The sequence below is a fragment of the Protobothrops mucrosquamatus genome, unplaced genomic scaffold (assembly GCF_001527695.2).
Source record: "Protobothrops mucrosquamatus isolate PMUCROS unplaced genomic scaffold, P.Mucros_1.0 scaffold65, whole genome shotgun sequence".
In the NCBI taxonomy this organism is placed as follows: domain Eukaryota; kingdom Metazoa; phylum Chordata; class Lepidosauria; order Squamata; family Viperidae; genus Protobothrops; species Protobothrops mucrosquamatus.
Genome location: NW_015386443.1, coordinates 595,421 through 611,627, shown reverse-complemented (window position 1 = coordinate 611,627; position 16,207 = coordinate 595,421). Strand labels below are relative to the sequence as shown.

General features: G+C 37.5%; 1 protein-coding gene across 1 annotated transcript; it reads left to right on the top strand.

The window, feature by feature from the left end:
• The first annotated feature begins 823 nt into the window (after positions 1-823).
• NGF (nerve growth factor) lies at positions 824-3,841 on the top strand. Its single transcript, XM_015812063.1, has 2 exons — positions 824-999; positions 2,954-3,841. Exon 2 carries the CDS (start codon positions 2,966-2,968, stop codon positions 3,689-3,691), a length of 726 nt encoding a protein of 241 aa, XP_015667549.1. The 5' UTR covers positions 824-999; positions 2,954-2,965; the 3' UTR covers positions 3,692-3,841.
• Positions 3,842-16,207: the final 12,366 nt, after the last annotated feature.

Sequence of the window (16,207 nt, the reverse complement as noted above, 5' to 3'; positions counted from 1 at the left end):
CTCTAATAGAAACTGGGTTTTTTTAGAAGTTGATAGCAAATCTAAGAATGTTAAAAGAGTTTGGCAGGCTGATTCATAAATTATATCTGTGCCCCTGAATTCTCAGCATAGATAAATGCATTACTACCAAACTAGTAATTATTTTTAATAGTGTATTTTAATACTGAGTCTGATTTGGGTTATACCAGTGGTGGCGAACCTATGGCATGCGTGTCAGAGGCGGCACTCAGAGCCCTCTCTGGGCACGCGGCATTTGGAAGTGACAGGGCAGGAAGTGAGCGAGCAAGCGGCATTGGCCCCCCGGGGATGCCCCAGAGATGGCGAGGGACTGGCCCCACCACCCTGACCCCAGCCACGCTCACCAGGTCTGCCGTGACCACTGCAGCTACACTACCCAGTGGGCCACGCCCCCATGCCCCCCCTGAGGACACCACAATGCTGCTGCAGCCCTGGCACTTTGCGATAAATAAGTGGGTTTGGGGTTGTAGTTTGGGCACTCCGTCTCTAAAAGGTTCGCCATCACTGGGTTATACTATGTAAAAATAGTGGGGGGAAATTGGGGAGAGATTGAGTGAAATAAACGATCTTGGATCTTTCTTGGGGATTAAGAACTTTTTTGAAGTTGATGCAAACTGCTGTACTGTGGCGGACAACAAAATATCTTAGAACAACCAGGGTCGCTCATCTGCAGAGATAATTTGCTAGTTATTATTTTAATGGTTGCTGAACCAGTTGATCTTTACATCTGCCACACTATATTTTCTACCTATTAATGCATCAGAAGCACTACTGTTTCAGCTACTGTAAAAATCTTCTTTGAGTAAGCTTGCACTTTTGCTTGAGCATATAGCTGCACACAATGGACTTTGTGAATATTTATAATATTACTTTCTGAGAAGCTAAACTATTTTCCAGATTCTGAACAAATTATCCAATCTTCTTTTTTTAAAGCTCGTATTTTGTATTTTACAGAACCTAGCCCTGCTTGAAAATATAAAGGTAAATGACAATATTTTCCATTATCACCTTGCTGTTAATTATTTCTTTTTAAATTTCTTGCTAATCTAATTCTAAACAAAAGTTCTGATTAAGATGTTAATGTCTAAAATCTCAAAAATTCATCTTTAAATGTTGCTATGTTAACATAACGTCCCCTTCTTCTACACTGTTAGAAATACAAATAGCATTTATTCACATACCTAATCACTTTTTCCTTTTTAGTAGAGTGATGAATCTCAAGTGACTTACAGTAAACAAATCTGATGTAGATCTATTTCAGGGTGTGCCTATATTGTCTTTAAATTTTGTTGCACAAACTTTTTTAATTAGCATATCTGTTGACATCAAGAAACTCATTTGACATGTTCTGAATTGTTGCCATGACCTCAGTGCTCCAAGTGAATCAGAGAAATTAAAGCTTCTGGTGCCTCTCTGAGCTGTACTATAACACATTTGGTTTAGAGGTAATTTCCTCTTGCAGCACAATCATCTAGCTCTGTTTGTCTCCAGCTTTTGTAATGCAGTCAGAATGGTGAAGATGGATAGGGATACGGTATATAGGCTGCATAAATCAAAATAAACATTAGATGGCCGTTACAAAATAAAACTCAAACCTGCTGCTGCCATCTTCTGGCTGGCTGTATTTTTGCAAGCTGAAATACTATACCTCAAAACTTAGTTACATTGCCTCTTGGAATTTTCCTTTCTTGTGATTTTAGCAAATACTTGGCATACAATCTGCTACCTTAGCAACCACTCTGAGTGATTGATGAGTATCCTCAGATTAAGAGTATTGATTATCTATTAAATCTACTACTAAAGGTATAAATTATCTGTGGGTATGCCTCAAAGTATAAATTATCTGAAGAATTCTAGCAAAAAAGAACTTTGAATTTGATACAGATTATTGGCTTTAGCAAAGTATAACTGCAGGAAACAAGAGGATCTATGGTTTGTCAAAGAGTTACGGCAATAATGACTGGCCTTTGTCTTGAAGGATTTCAGAATGGATGGCAGAACTAAAGATAAACAACAAAGTCTGAATCATTCTTCTCTAAGAGGTTTTAGGCTTTTGTCTACTCAGTGCAAGAGAAAGAGAATCTGGTTTCAGAACTTTTACTCAGTTTAAACTATGGCCACAATCCAACACGAGATTAAATCCGTTAAAGTCAATGAATCTAAGCAGATTTAACTGGGTGTTGGATTTGTCCCATGGTTCATTGTACTCTGGGGAAACTGACAATTCTATAACTAATATCAGGTCAGGACTTGCATAATAGCTTTTATTCCAGTAGCAAATGTAGCATTTTACACCTTGGTATCGAGAAGCTTTTGAGAAATTGAAGTAAGCTCAGCTTAGAAGAAACTATTCTTCCACAGCCTATTTAGTTACTTATGTCTAATTTAGCAATATCTTTGTGCTGTCCTTTCTGATTCTTTTTGTGAACATGTGGCTCATGGAAATCTAGATGCAAATATAGAGTATATTTGAGCTACTTTTCTTTTTTACATATTTTTTTCTGTAGAATTTCCAATTTAGCCTATAGAGATTCTTGTCAGTATCTGTTCTCCATATTAATAAACACAGAAACTGCTTGAAATAAGTTATATTCTAGTACTTCAGGAATTAACAGTAACCCTGGTATTATTTTGTTTATTTGTTTGTTTATATGCCACCCATCTCACTGATAAAGCAACTCTGGGTGGCGTATTAACTCCTAGCATCCCCATTTTATTAAGCAGGCTTGCTATTTGAATGATCCTTTCCGCAGTGGGAAAGAAAAAACAGCATCTGCTATCCACATGGATGGGCCTCTCGTAAGATGGTGAAATGTCTTAACTGTACATTTTCCCTGGCATTGCTGCATCAGCACATCTCTCCACTCATCTTGGAATGCATGTTTTTCCATGTTGTCTTTGCTCACAGTAACATTCTTGGTCTGATCTCTCCTAGGTGCATAGCGTAATGTCCATGCTGTGCTACACTCTGATTATAGCATTTCTGATTGGCATATGGGCAGCACCAAAATCTGAAGATAATGTCCCTCTGGGGTCCCCTGCAACATCTGACCTTTCTGACACCAGCTGTGCTAAAACTCATGAGGCTCTGAAAACATCTCGAAACACAGATCACCACTATCCTGCTCCTAAAAAGGCAGAGGATCAAGAATTTGGGTCAGCAGCAAACATCATTGTGGATCCAAAGCTTTTTCAGAAGAGGCGGTTCCAGTCGCCTCGTGTTCTGTTCAGCACTCAGCCCCCACCATTGTCAAGAGATGAGCAAAGTGTGGACAATGCAAACTCTCTTAATAGGAATATCCGGGCCAAACGTGAAGATCATCCTGTGCATAACCGAGGGGAATATTCTGTGTGTGACAGTGTCAATGTCTGGGTTGCCAACAAAACCACAGCAACGGACATCAGAGGCAATCTGGTGACTGTGATGGTGGATGTAAACCTTAATAACAATGTCTACAAGCAGTACTTTTTTGAGACCAAGTGCAGAAATCCAAACCCAGTACCAACTGGGTGCAGGGGCATTGATTCCAGGCATTGGAATTCATATTGCACCACAACACACACATTTGTCAAGGCATTAACCATGGAAGGCAAACAGGCATCCTGGCGCTTCATTCGGATTGACGCTGCCTGTGTGTGTGTAATCAGTAGAAAAAATGAGAACTTTGGATAGACCATTGATTGCTCCAATACTCACTTTCTCCCCACCCCCTACCTCAGCCTGTAAATTATTTTAAATTATGAGGGCTCTATGATATATTTATAGTTTATACAATGAAATAAACAAATCATCATAATTTATTAAATCCTTTTGAAAACTGAATACATGATGTGAGCATTAATGGCATTTTTTCCTGTTAAATGTTTTAGCTTTTCTTAGACATGCTTGTCATAAAAAAGTTTCTGAAAAGAATGTATGGTAGTTTTCAGTGCCCTGCACTTGATCTTTTTATTTAATGTGCAATGCTCTGTTACTTTGCATTAGATCAAACTTCATTATATACAAGTCCATTAGGAAAAGTTTCCCTCTCCTGGCCCAGAAATTTTTCATTTGTTCATATTACACATCTGAGGATATACATATGAAGTGGATTGGGCTGAGAGACAGTGATTGGCCGAAGGTCACCTAGCTGGCTTTCATGGCTAAGGCAGGACTTGAACTCATGGTTTCCTGTTTTCTAGCCTGATGCCTTTTTTTTCAAATTGTATATAAATTTATCTTTCCTTTTATAGGAAACATTTAAGCAAACATTTTGCTTCCTAGTTTATAACATGTAGTTAAAAGCAACTACTTTTTAGTCAACTGCTGGCAAAACTAAAACCAGGCTGAGGCCAGCTAGATTTATGTCTAACTCCATCCCATTTAAATCAATAAAACAAATGTATTCTGATTGTTATTTCCTCAAGATATAAAATCCAATTTCACACATTCATGTTTCAAAATAAGTTCTACTATTTTCAATATTATTTGCTCAAAGTAAGTATATGTAAGATTATCATCTCATACTTCGGATTTATTCATGCTCTGTTCTATTTAGCAGACTTTCTCCATGGTAAGTAATTGCAAGATTGCAGTTTTAGTTGCAACTGACTTTGGTTAGAGTTTGGGATCAGAACATGCATTAGTCTAAACATTGATAATTTTATACCCCAAATGTTACCTTTGTGATAGAATGTTCATCTAATCAAAGCTGAATATTGTTGTTAGTTGCGAAGTCGTGTCCGACCCATCACGACCCCATGGACAATGTTCCTCCAGGCCTTCCTGTCCTCTACCATCTTCTGGAGTCCATTTAAGCTCACGCCTACTGCTTCAGTGACTCCATCCAGCCACCTCATTCTCTGTAGTCTCCTTCTTCTATTGCCCTCAATCTTTCCCAGCATTAGGCTCTTCTCCAGTGAGTCCTTCCTTCATGGATCGTACATTCCAGGTTCCTATGGAGAAAAGATCTTTACAGCATCGGACTTTCCTTTCACCACCAGATGCATCCACAGCTGAGCGTCCTTTCGGCTTTGGCCCAGTCACTTCATTCTTTCTGGCGCTACTAGTACTAGCCCTCTGCTCTTCCCCAGTAGCATATTGGACACCTTCCTACCTGAGGGGCTCATCTTCCAGCGTCATATCTTTTTGTCTTTTGGTACTGTCCATGGGGTTTTCATGGCAAAGATACTGGAGTGGGTTGCCATTTCCTTCTCCAGTGGATCACATTTGGTCAAAACACTCTGCTATGACCTGTCCATCTTGGGTGGCCCTGCACAGCATAACTCATAGCTTCATTGAGTTACGCAAGCCCCTTTGCCACGACAAGGCAGTAATCATGAAGGAGAAGCTGAATATACACAAAATAAATAAGAGAAGCTTCCTGAGAAAACAGTGTTTCTGATAGAATAAAAAAGTACATTTTGGTTGATTTATAGGAATAAAGACCATCCTGGTCCTTTGAAGTCAGTGAAAGTTATTGATAAAAATGTTGCAAATGATATTCCTCCCCTCTCCTGCCCAGAATTACCAATGTTTTCACTCAGACAATGAATGAACTTGAGTGCATAATTGATTGGCACCAGCAATTGGAAGATGGGCTGAAAGAAACACAATTGATGTGCATATGCAGGGTATTTAGAACTGGTTCACCAAATGTGGTGTTGATTCATTGGAGTTAAAAATACAGACTTTCAAGCATTTTTTAATATAAATATAGTTTAAACTTCCCAAACTTTGTGCCATCCACACATGTTGCATTTCAACTGCCATCATGCCTAACTAATATTACATGTGTACATGCTGGGTGGAAATGATGAGAACTGAAATCAACCACATCTGGAGAGAGACACGTTGGGAAACACTTTTTATAATACTGTTTATAAATGCAGATGACTTCCTTTGGCTAACTGATATTGGAAGTGAGTTTGTTTACACAACTTTTTAAAATAGATTTTGGCAATTTTTTAAAAGAATATAACTCATAGGCAAACTTTCTTTTCTCAGTTTCTCTCCCACACTGGAGAAAGCTTTTTAATTTTAGTGACTCATTGGAATGAGACCTACAATGTGTGTTTCAGCCAATTCAGTCTGCATTAAAGAAACCTCAATTTCATTGTTTTCTTTGAAAATGTAGCATCTCTTTTTTTAAAAGCCAGTTCAAGATAAGTATCATACAAATTTCAAGCTGCAGAATCTTTCAGAGTCTTACAAGCAACTTTATTTTCAAAAGTGGAGGGGAGAATTAGGAGATCAGCTATACTGAACCTAATATTCAATAACCAGGAAGAAATAATTGAAGAAGTGGAACCTTGAGAGAAAATGACTCTAAAATTGACCATACTGCAGGAGGGAGGGATGAAGGGAGTCAGATTCATGCTCTAGATTTGAAAAAGATGATTTCAATAAACTAAGGGACAAAGTAGGAAGGATACCATAGGTGAAATCTTGAAGGGAAAAACAAGGAGATTAGGAATTTCTGAAAAATGTGATAATTAAGGCCCAAATAATACCAAAGAGAAAAACAAATGGGAGTCACCTGTTGAAACTGGCATAGTTGCATAAAAAAGTCTCTGATTAACTAAGAAACAAAAAATGAAAGCAGGAAATAGCCTGAATCTATAAGGAATTCTAAGGCTTAGAACAGTGGTTTTCAACCTTTTTAATGCCACGACCCCAACCGGTCGTAAGTCGAGGACTACCCAACCGGTCGTAAGTCAAGGACTTTCCCTGCCCGGGAGCGCCGCACATGCGTGGTTCCGCCCCCTGCGCCGGCTGAGGCGTAGCTGGCAAGCGGCAGAGACGGAGCAGGCCGACCACCAGCTGGCCCAGCCCAAGGGAAATAAGGCACCCGCCGGAAAAGGGGGAAAAAATGGAGGACAAAAAAAATGGCGGACAGCCTTGCTTGGCGACCCCCGTGAAATGGTCGATCAACCCCAAATGGGGTCCCGACCCACAGGTTGAGAACCACTGGCTTAGAATGAACTAAGGCTTGTTATGAACATCAAAAGTAATAAAAAAGCATTCTTTGGATGTGTGTGGAACATGAGGAAAGTCAAGAAATGGGTTGATCTGTTGGCTGGAATTGGCAAGATGGTGATTTGAAACATGGAGAAGGCTAAACTGTTTAATTCCTAGTTTGCATCTATCTTTTCACAAAAGGAAAAAATGGTCAATTGGTCAAAAGCCACAGAAGAGAAATGCAAATCAAAATATGTAACGAAAGTTGTTTTATTTTGGGTGAATTCAAATCTCTGGAACCACATGGGTGCTGAACAAGCAGATGTTATCTTTGAACTCCTGAAATACAGGGGAAGTTCCAGAAACATTAGCACGGATTATTCTAATCTTGTTAAAAGTGGGAAGATGGGATTGAGAAACTACAGATTTAACAGCTAGACTTAGATGAGGAGGCAGAAGGGATGCTTATCAAATTTCAAATGATATAAAGGTGAGAGAATAGCTGACACCTCAGAAGATAGGCTCAGAATTCCAATGAATCTTGATAGACTTGAATATTGGGTCCTATCCACACTATATTCAGTGGGGGAGATATGTAAGAGTCTGAACTTTGGTAGGAAAAACCAAATTTACAACATAGATAGAACCTGGCTCAGCAACAGTACTTATGAGGAGGTTTCTGGGTAGCCTGGTATACCATAAATTAAGCAAAGGAGCCAAAGCAATCCTGGGCTGCATCAACAGAGATAAAGATCATTAGAAATAATAGTTCCACTTTATGCTAAGCTTGTCAGGCCACATTTGGTATTCTGTATCCTGTTATGATCAATATAATACAAGAAGGATAAATAATGAATAACTTGAAAATTCAGAGAAAAGTGAAGTGTTCAAAGGCTAAATCCAATGAAGAACAGTTAAAGGGACAGGAGATTTTCAAATAAAGAAAAGAAGTCTAAAGGGACATATGATAGCAGCCTTCCAATACTTGAAAAGGGGTCACAGGGTGTTGATTTATTATATAGTATTTATTTATTCTCTATAGCACCTAAGGGTAGGACAGAACCAATAGGGAAGATTTACTGCCAGACAAATCCTATTGCATTCTTTAACCAAGTGACAAAATTAGTGGATCAGAGGAATGCTGTGGATATAATTTACTTGGACTTCAGTAAGGCATTTGATAAAGTAGATCACAACCTACTGCTTCACAAGATAGAAAAATGTGGGGTAGACAGCATCACCACCAGATGGATCCGTAGTTGGCTGACTGGCTGTACTCAGCGTGTGGTCCTCAATGGAACCGCATCTACATGGAGGGAAGTGTGTAGTGGGGTGCCCCAGGGCTCTGTTCTGGGCCCAGTGCTCTTCAACATCTTCATCAACAATTTGGATGAGGGGATAGATGGGGAACTCATTAAATTTGTAGACGACACCAAGCTGGCAGGAATAGCCAACACTCCAGAAGACAGGCTTAAGATACAGAAGGATCTGGACAGACTTGAACACTGGGCACTATCTAACAAAATGAAATTCAATGGTGAAAAAAGCAAGGTTCTACATTGAGGCAAGAAAAACCAAATGCACAGGTATAGTATAGGGAGTACCTTGCTCAATAGTAGTAACTGTGAGAGGGACCTCGGAGTCCTAGTGGACAATCTTTTAAATATGAGCCAGCAGTGTGCTGTAGCTGCCAAAAAGGCCAACACAGTGCTAGGCTGCATTAACAGAGGGATAGAATCAAGATCACGTGAAGTGTTAATACCACTTTACAATGCCTTGGTAAGGCCACACTTGGAATACTGCATCCAGTTTTGGTCACCGTGATATAAAAAAGATGTTGATACTCTAGAAAGAGTACAGAGAAGAGCAACAAAGATGATTAGGGGACTGGAGACTAAAGCATATAAGGAACGGCTGCTGGAATTGGGTATGTCTAGTTTAATGAAGAGAAGGATGAGGGGGGACATGATAGCAATGTTCCACTATCTCAGGGGCTGCCACAAAGAAGAGGGAGTCAAGCTATTTTCCAAAGCGCCTGAAGGCAGGACAAGAAGCAATGGATGGAAACTCATCAAGGAGAGAAGCAACCTAGACCTAAGGAGAAACTTCCTGACAGTTAGAACAATTAACCTGTGGAACAACCTGCCTCCAGAAGCGGTGAATGCTCCAACACTGGAAGTTTTTAAGAAGACACTGGACAGCCATTTGTCCGAAATGGTATAGGGTTTCCTGTCTGAGCAGGGGGTTGGACTAGATGACCTCCAAGGTCCCTTCCAACTGTATTATTATTATTGTTGTTGTTGTTGTTGTTATTGTTGTTGTTGTTGTTGTTGTTGTTGTTATTATTATTATTATTATTATTATTATTATTATTATTATTATTATTATTATTATTATTATTACTGAAGGAAGGTTCCTTTCTTTTCCATTCCTATGATTTGATGAGTCTTTGGTGGAGGAAATTAAGTTAGGTTGCCTAAATAGCCCCTACCAATTTAACAATTCAATACTACTGAGAATATTGTATTTTTGTCACAAATGCTTGAAACTTTATGTTAATCTAGGCTACATGTTAAATGTGATAAAATGGCTTAAAAAGGTCAGTCATAGTTAATAGCATATCTATGTAACAGTAGGTGCTGATATTGTAATTGAATTCAATCTTCTCAGCTTTTGTTTCTTTGGTTTGGTTTGGTTTTTTTACTTGGAAACTGGGAAATTGACTCAAAGCAATTGTTTTCCATCTCTGTCTTATGGCAGGTGATCATTTGGGATACCAGATGGGAGTAGGTTGAAACAATCCCTCTCAACGGCAAAATAAATAAAATACATACATGACATTTTATAATTTAATTTTCTGAGACCATTTTATGTCTTAATTTTCTGAGACCACATTTTCCAGTGGGAAAAAAGTCACATGAAGTGTCAGTTAAAGGAGAACTTTAGAAGAGGATTCTAGGAGATCTACACTTGGAATGGGTCCTAGCAATGGAAGGAATGTATAGGTTTATTTGGAGAAAGTAAAGGAAATAAGTTTGCAGATGTAGTTAAAACACTGCCAGAACTGGATTAAGAAGAATTTGGGAGCATTAAGTAAATGTTCTAAGATGAGAAGTGATATGTGGAGCAGTCTTCTAAGTTGGGAGACAGATATGATGCTCTAGCATGGTGAAAGCTTGTGAGGTTTTATCAAACTTCAGCTAAAAGATTATCACCAACATCACAAAACTGCTGCTCCAGTGCTGTCTTTGTAATGAGTTAATCAGAAACATGTGTTAGACCTGGCACCTCTTCAAATAGCTTGGGAACTCTGATACAGACTCAGTCTCCAAATCGCTGTAATAAGTTGAAGGACTGGCAGATGGTATACTTCCAGCCAACATAGGCTTCTTCCTGTTACCCCTCCACTTTAGATTGTTGCCAGGGGAGACAGTGACAGCTGCCACTCAAGTTCATTTGCAGAAGATGCACAGGCTCTTAAAATGACCAGCCACTCTTTATTTGTCCCATTAAACTCAAATTATTTTCAAGTTGGTTTAAAAAATAAACACTTGTATTTTGCATCCCCACCTATGGCAATGAGATAAAAATAGTCTCTACTCTACATCTGCCTTAAATCATAAAGTTCAGAAGAAAATGAAAATATAAAACAGTTGCATATTCTTGGTATCCTAGGATTCAGTAACACAATTCAAAATCCCCAATTTAACATGTTTTGTTATGAATGTCATTGTCATATCACTTTCCAGATGCTAAAATAGAGACAGAATAAAAAGTAATAGTGTGCCAAATATTTTACATCTTAAAAATGTTTAAGATGCAGATAATTCTCCATTGAATCCAGCCATGATTTGTAAATAAAGTTTCTATTAATCAGGTAGATGATGATCTGAACATAGTATTTGGCTAAGATTCAGTTATTTACCATAATAACAAGTACAATGGATGGTTTCAGACAAGCACAAGGGTAAATTCATACATGATGCTAAGCTGTAGTACATCGATAGTTAAACAATAATTGGTTGGCTTTGAGCAGAATACTGTCATAAATCATATGACGGATTTATAGTGGATAGTGTCATATGGACAAAAATCAAACTACATTATGGTTTAGCACAGTATAAGTCCATAAGTTTCAAATGCAACATTTATATTCAACCCAATATTAACATTTTTTTAAAAAAAAAAAAGTTGTGGAGTCACATATTTTAATTCTTCCGAATACATTTTAGAATCATAGATTTTGCTAAAGATAAGATGTAAGTGATTATATAATTTCAAATAAATCTCCAAATGCCTTGTACAAACAACCCCATATTCTTTATTTAAAATTAAGCTGCTTTACATAAATGTACTTTACATGCTTTAGCTTGCTTGCACCAATTGGAATATTGCAGTGCAAAAGTTGAATGTTTGCCCCAGGCCTTTTCAGATTAGAGCTGGTGTATCAATCAATACAAAATGTAGGGAAATTTTGTTACTATTACAATTAAGGATACAACTGGTACAATTAGAAATCATGTTTGAGAATGAAGTAAACCTGATTTGTATTCTCAGTAAGAAGAGCTGTCAAGGTTCCGATAGACAAGATCAAATAAATCAGAACTCCGAGGCTTGAGATTTCCTCAAATAACATGTTTCTTGGTTACATAATATCGACACTGTCAAAAATCTGAAGTTCCCTTCAGAAAGCAACAATATTACAAAGTTGAACTTCCCACCCCAGTGCTATGCAATTAACTACCTTCCCCAATAGAAGAGTTTGGCGGGCTTTCTAACTAAATGCTCCAGCCCCTATCCAGCTGACAGAAATGACCTTGGTTCCCACGGGACAGTAAAATGTTTAGACTAGTAGAAATCCTCCATCCCCCTCCCGAAGAAAATGGCTGCAGCCAAGTTTGTTGTAGAGTTGACAAGAACCACAGCTGTGCTGGTTTCCTTATTGTTTAAACAATGGCTGAGAAAATGTATTCATATGTATCAATAAATAAAAATCAAGAAATTAATTAAAAATCAAAACAACAAAATGTGCTGCCATAAGTAGTGCTAATAGTTACCACTTTACACCTAAAAATATTATACAAGCCTTGCCTTAGGTGGCTCCTGGCAGTTCTATGGGACTGCAAATCTCAGAACTCTTAACCAAATCTGAATGCATTTCTCATTCAGATGGAGGAAGTTGATAAAAGCCATATTAGACAAATTGATATGACTACTAAACTTGGTGGCTCCATATAAGGTCAGAGTAAAGATGCCTGAGCATGGATTGCTGGGGAACAGCAGCAATAGATGCTATTGCTCTCCTCTTTTGCTTATGAACTACCACAGGGGCAATTTATAGTAAATATTCTCTCTTTTTCTGAAGAGCTAAGCACCCAATAAAGAACTTAACCTTGGCCTGCTTAAGAAAATCAAATAAGAAATATCATATTACAGTTACTGGATTTGAAAGACTGACTTTATCTTTTTGAAGACTCTGCCTCTCTTAATGTTGCTCTACAAAATCTTCAGGTCAGATCATTTGGTCCATTATCAACAATAACTGAGAAAAAACATGTTAAAAAACACAGCTACAATCTTTTTCTTTCCTATTGCAAGCAGACATCCATCCTGTCCACTTTTAATTTAATGCCCCCAAAATTACATTAATCCTTGCAGATGGCATGTGAAAATATTAAATGGGGGTTTTTTTCCCCAGCTATCGAAAAAACTGGTATTAAAAAGGGTAATTGTTTACCTTTATCTAGGACAATTAGATGCACAAAATCATTTTTGGTGTCCCTGCTCATTTATCGTTGCCTAGATTACATTCTATGATCTTAATTAAACATAACAACTTTTCATTAAAATGGTGGGTAAGTTTGGACAAGAGAAATAGTGATGGCTAAACAATAGGGGTTTAAAGGAAAGTAGGTATTAGCAAATACTAGATGTATCATACATAGGAGAATACTCTAGCAAGTATGGCATATGCAAAAGTATTCTTTCTCTAGCTGGTTCTTTTCATGATACATTTAAAACTGGGAATCTACAACCCAGAACAGGAAACAAATAATACTAGTTAGAAAATAGATTGGTCTAGACTCTAGACTCAACAGTTTGGCTTAAGGTATCAATATATTCAGCTATATATATGTAGAACAAATAGCTATATCTTACATTTGCATCTCATTTATTCTCTTGTTTCCAATTTAAAATAAAATGGTCCCTATTTAAATACAGAATCAGCTGCTATATTAATAAATGTATTTCCAGGACAATATTTGCCAAGCTCCAAGAATCTGAAGGTGGGATTTGATGGCACATGATCAACAATTAATCAGGTAAACAGAATCAACCCTTCCATAGCCATTAATTTCCCCTTGCAAATATATCTCCCTGGGTGTTTGATCTCAACAGATTTAGTTAGATTTAATTTGAATGATTATTAGATGACATTTGCTGGTCACAACTGGCAAATAAGGTTATTATTTTCAATTAATGACTCCCAACATTATATAAATGCTCTTAGCACATAAATGAAGAACAGATATTGTTAAAGTATAATTCCCATGTATATACCAGCAGAGCCAGTGATGAGGGTCACATAATTCATTGCTCTACAGCCTTGCATTAATATTATAGGATAAATAGAAAGTAAAAGAACGTATTATTTCTTAACATATAATCTTAGCAAGTTTCCAAGTTTAGTGAACTGTCAAGTGTCAATGTAAACTGACTTTGCATAACAAAGTCTCAAAAATAACATAGCTTTTTTCCAGCTATGCGTGTACTACATTAGAAAAGTATTTATTAGAAATGTTCAATCTCTGGTTCAAATAGAAAGTATGAAGAACAAAAGCAAGAATATTGTGTGGTCTTGTGAGATTTTCAACAGGGCTTCAAGCCCACAAGCAAATAGCTACTGGATTAACAGAAGAAGCACAAGTATAAGAGTTAAATCAATAACAGATTAAGTTTTATCCCTATAATTCTAGATGAGGCACATTGCTCCAGGTGATTTCAAATAAAATAACAGAAAAAATAATTCAACACATGTTAATCAAAATAGCCATTCCCCAATTTCATTTTCCTAAGAAACTGAGCTGCTGGCAAGGATGTGATTAATACAACACTGATTTTATACGTGGCCATTTTTAAATTTTTGTTTCTTCTAAAAAATGCTACACGTCCTCAGCTTTTCACAATACATTCTTGATTATTAAATCTTTTAATGTTTAATTGACCTAAGATATGATGGCCAGCACAAACATTTTATGAGTATTATCGAGCTGGTAGTCAAATTGCTGTTCTTGAAGCAAAATGTCACGTGTGTTTTGGAAAATGTCAAATATGAGTAGGAAGAAATTATCCTGTAGGATTGAGTGATCAAGGGGAAAGAAATGGGTGGGGGAAACGGAGAGAGAAGCACAGAGCATTGGACCAAGGTAAGGAAACCAAGGATATAAAGAATTACTCAGTTATAATCAGTCTGCCTGGATCATGGCCAATGAAAAAGAAATGTGAGGTACATAGCAAGAGGTGCAACATAAACAAACAAATAAAATATACATGTCCAAGAAAGAAATTTGCCATAAGGTACTTGGTGTATATATGTGAGTTTACATTCAGCCTTTTTTTTTGTCACAGAGTTTGCCTTAATATCTGGTTGAAGTATTTGAAGCTAAAATTTATCCCCATTATAAAATACATTTTATTTCAATAGTCACTAAAGGTTTAAAATAGAGGCATCCAGATATATTAGATATCTGATTAACATTATAAAAGCAACATGTTAAATCAGAATAGAGAACCAATAATTAAGTTTTTAACTTACTTCTGTAGCTGCTACTTCTCAAGTTACTAAATGGTAAGACCATCATAAACAAATGTCAAGAATTCCTATGAGAAATAAAGGAAGCTTTTTGTGGTATTTGCATAGAGGGTGGGAAAATAATTCAATTCATAAATACATCAAAGAAAAATAGAATAAGAGTGGAAAAGGAGTTCACGATAGATGAAAAGGCCTTTGTTAATATTTTAGTCTGAATTCCTGAAATCCTACATTATGAGCTTATTTTAATAGTTAAATAGACAACCTGTGATCTGTTGGATGATTGTTTCAGAGTTATTTCCTTTCTTCCTAAACAAAGAAATAGAATTATCATAAGTGGACACAAAATCCGAGGGAGTGGGAATGACTTTTGAATTCCTGGGAAGCTGACAGTGATCATTGGAAATTCTCCTTCCTTCCTTCCTTCCTTCCTTCCTTCCTTCCTTCCTTCCTTCCTTCCTTCCTTCCTTCCTTCCTGGCTTCATAATTCTAGGAAGCTGTCAAAGAAGATTGCAAATAGTAATCACATGACCATGAGATGTTTCAATATTGTAATTGCAACCCAGACATTGAGCCCTCAGATTGCAATTATGTTATCACATGGGAATCTATGACAGATAGCAATAGCACTAGCACCTAGACTTACATACCACTTCATAATGCTTTACACCCCTCTCTAATCTGTTTACAGAGTTAGCCTATTGCCCCCAACAATCTGGGTCTTCATTTTACTGACCTCGGAAGGAAGGAAGGCTGAGTCAACCTTGAGCCATTTAGAATCGAACTCCTGGAGTGAGCAATGAGTTAGCCTGCAGTACTGCATTCCAACCACCGCGCCACCATGGCTCTTAAGTATGTATGAGGACTGGTCATAAGCATCATCAGTTTGAATGGTAGCTGAATGATTGGTTGATAAGCAAGGACCACCTGTACCATTTCCTCTAGTATATTTTTCCTCCCCATCTTCTTTGATAGCAGGGCAAAACCAAGTCAAACTCCACTACCACAATCCACTGCATTAACATTTATTATTCCAATTTGAAGATCCTTTTCCACTTAGTCCCAGGTATGCACTTTACTATAAACTGAGATTATATTACAAATTATACCTTAGGGAGTCAGACCCCTGAAGTGTTATGAGAGGTGGGGGTGGAATATTAAATTAAATCATGTAAGTATGATTATTTATTTTATTAAATTAAGCTCTGCATGGGACTGCCCTTGTAAAGTATTTGGAAGCTTCAATTGGTTCAAAACGCAGCAGCCTGCATGGTTTTGTGCAGGCCTAGGTGTACATATATACAAAAACGAAAGTTGCTTTGGCTGCCAATTTGTTTCCACGTCCAGGTCAAGGTGCTAGTTATCACCTTTAAAGCCTTACATGGCTTGGAACCAGATTATTTGAAGGACCTTCTTCTGATATCTATCTGACCTAC

Excerpts from the sequence above, each read along its gene's own strand:
- NGF (XM_015812063.1), top strand. The coding sequence starts at position 2,966 with ATGTCCATGCTGTGCTACACTCTGATTATAGCATTTCTGATTGGCATA.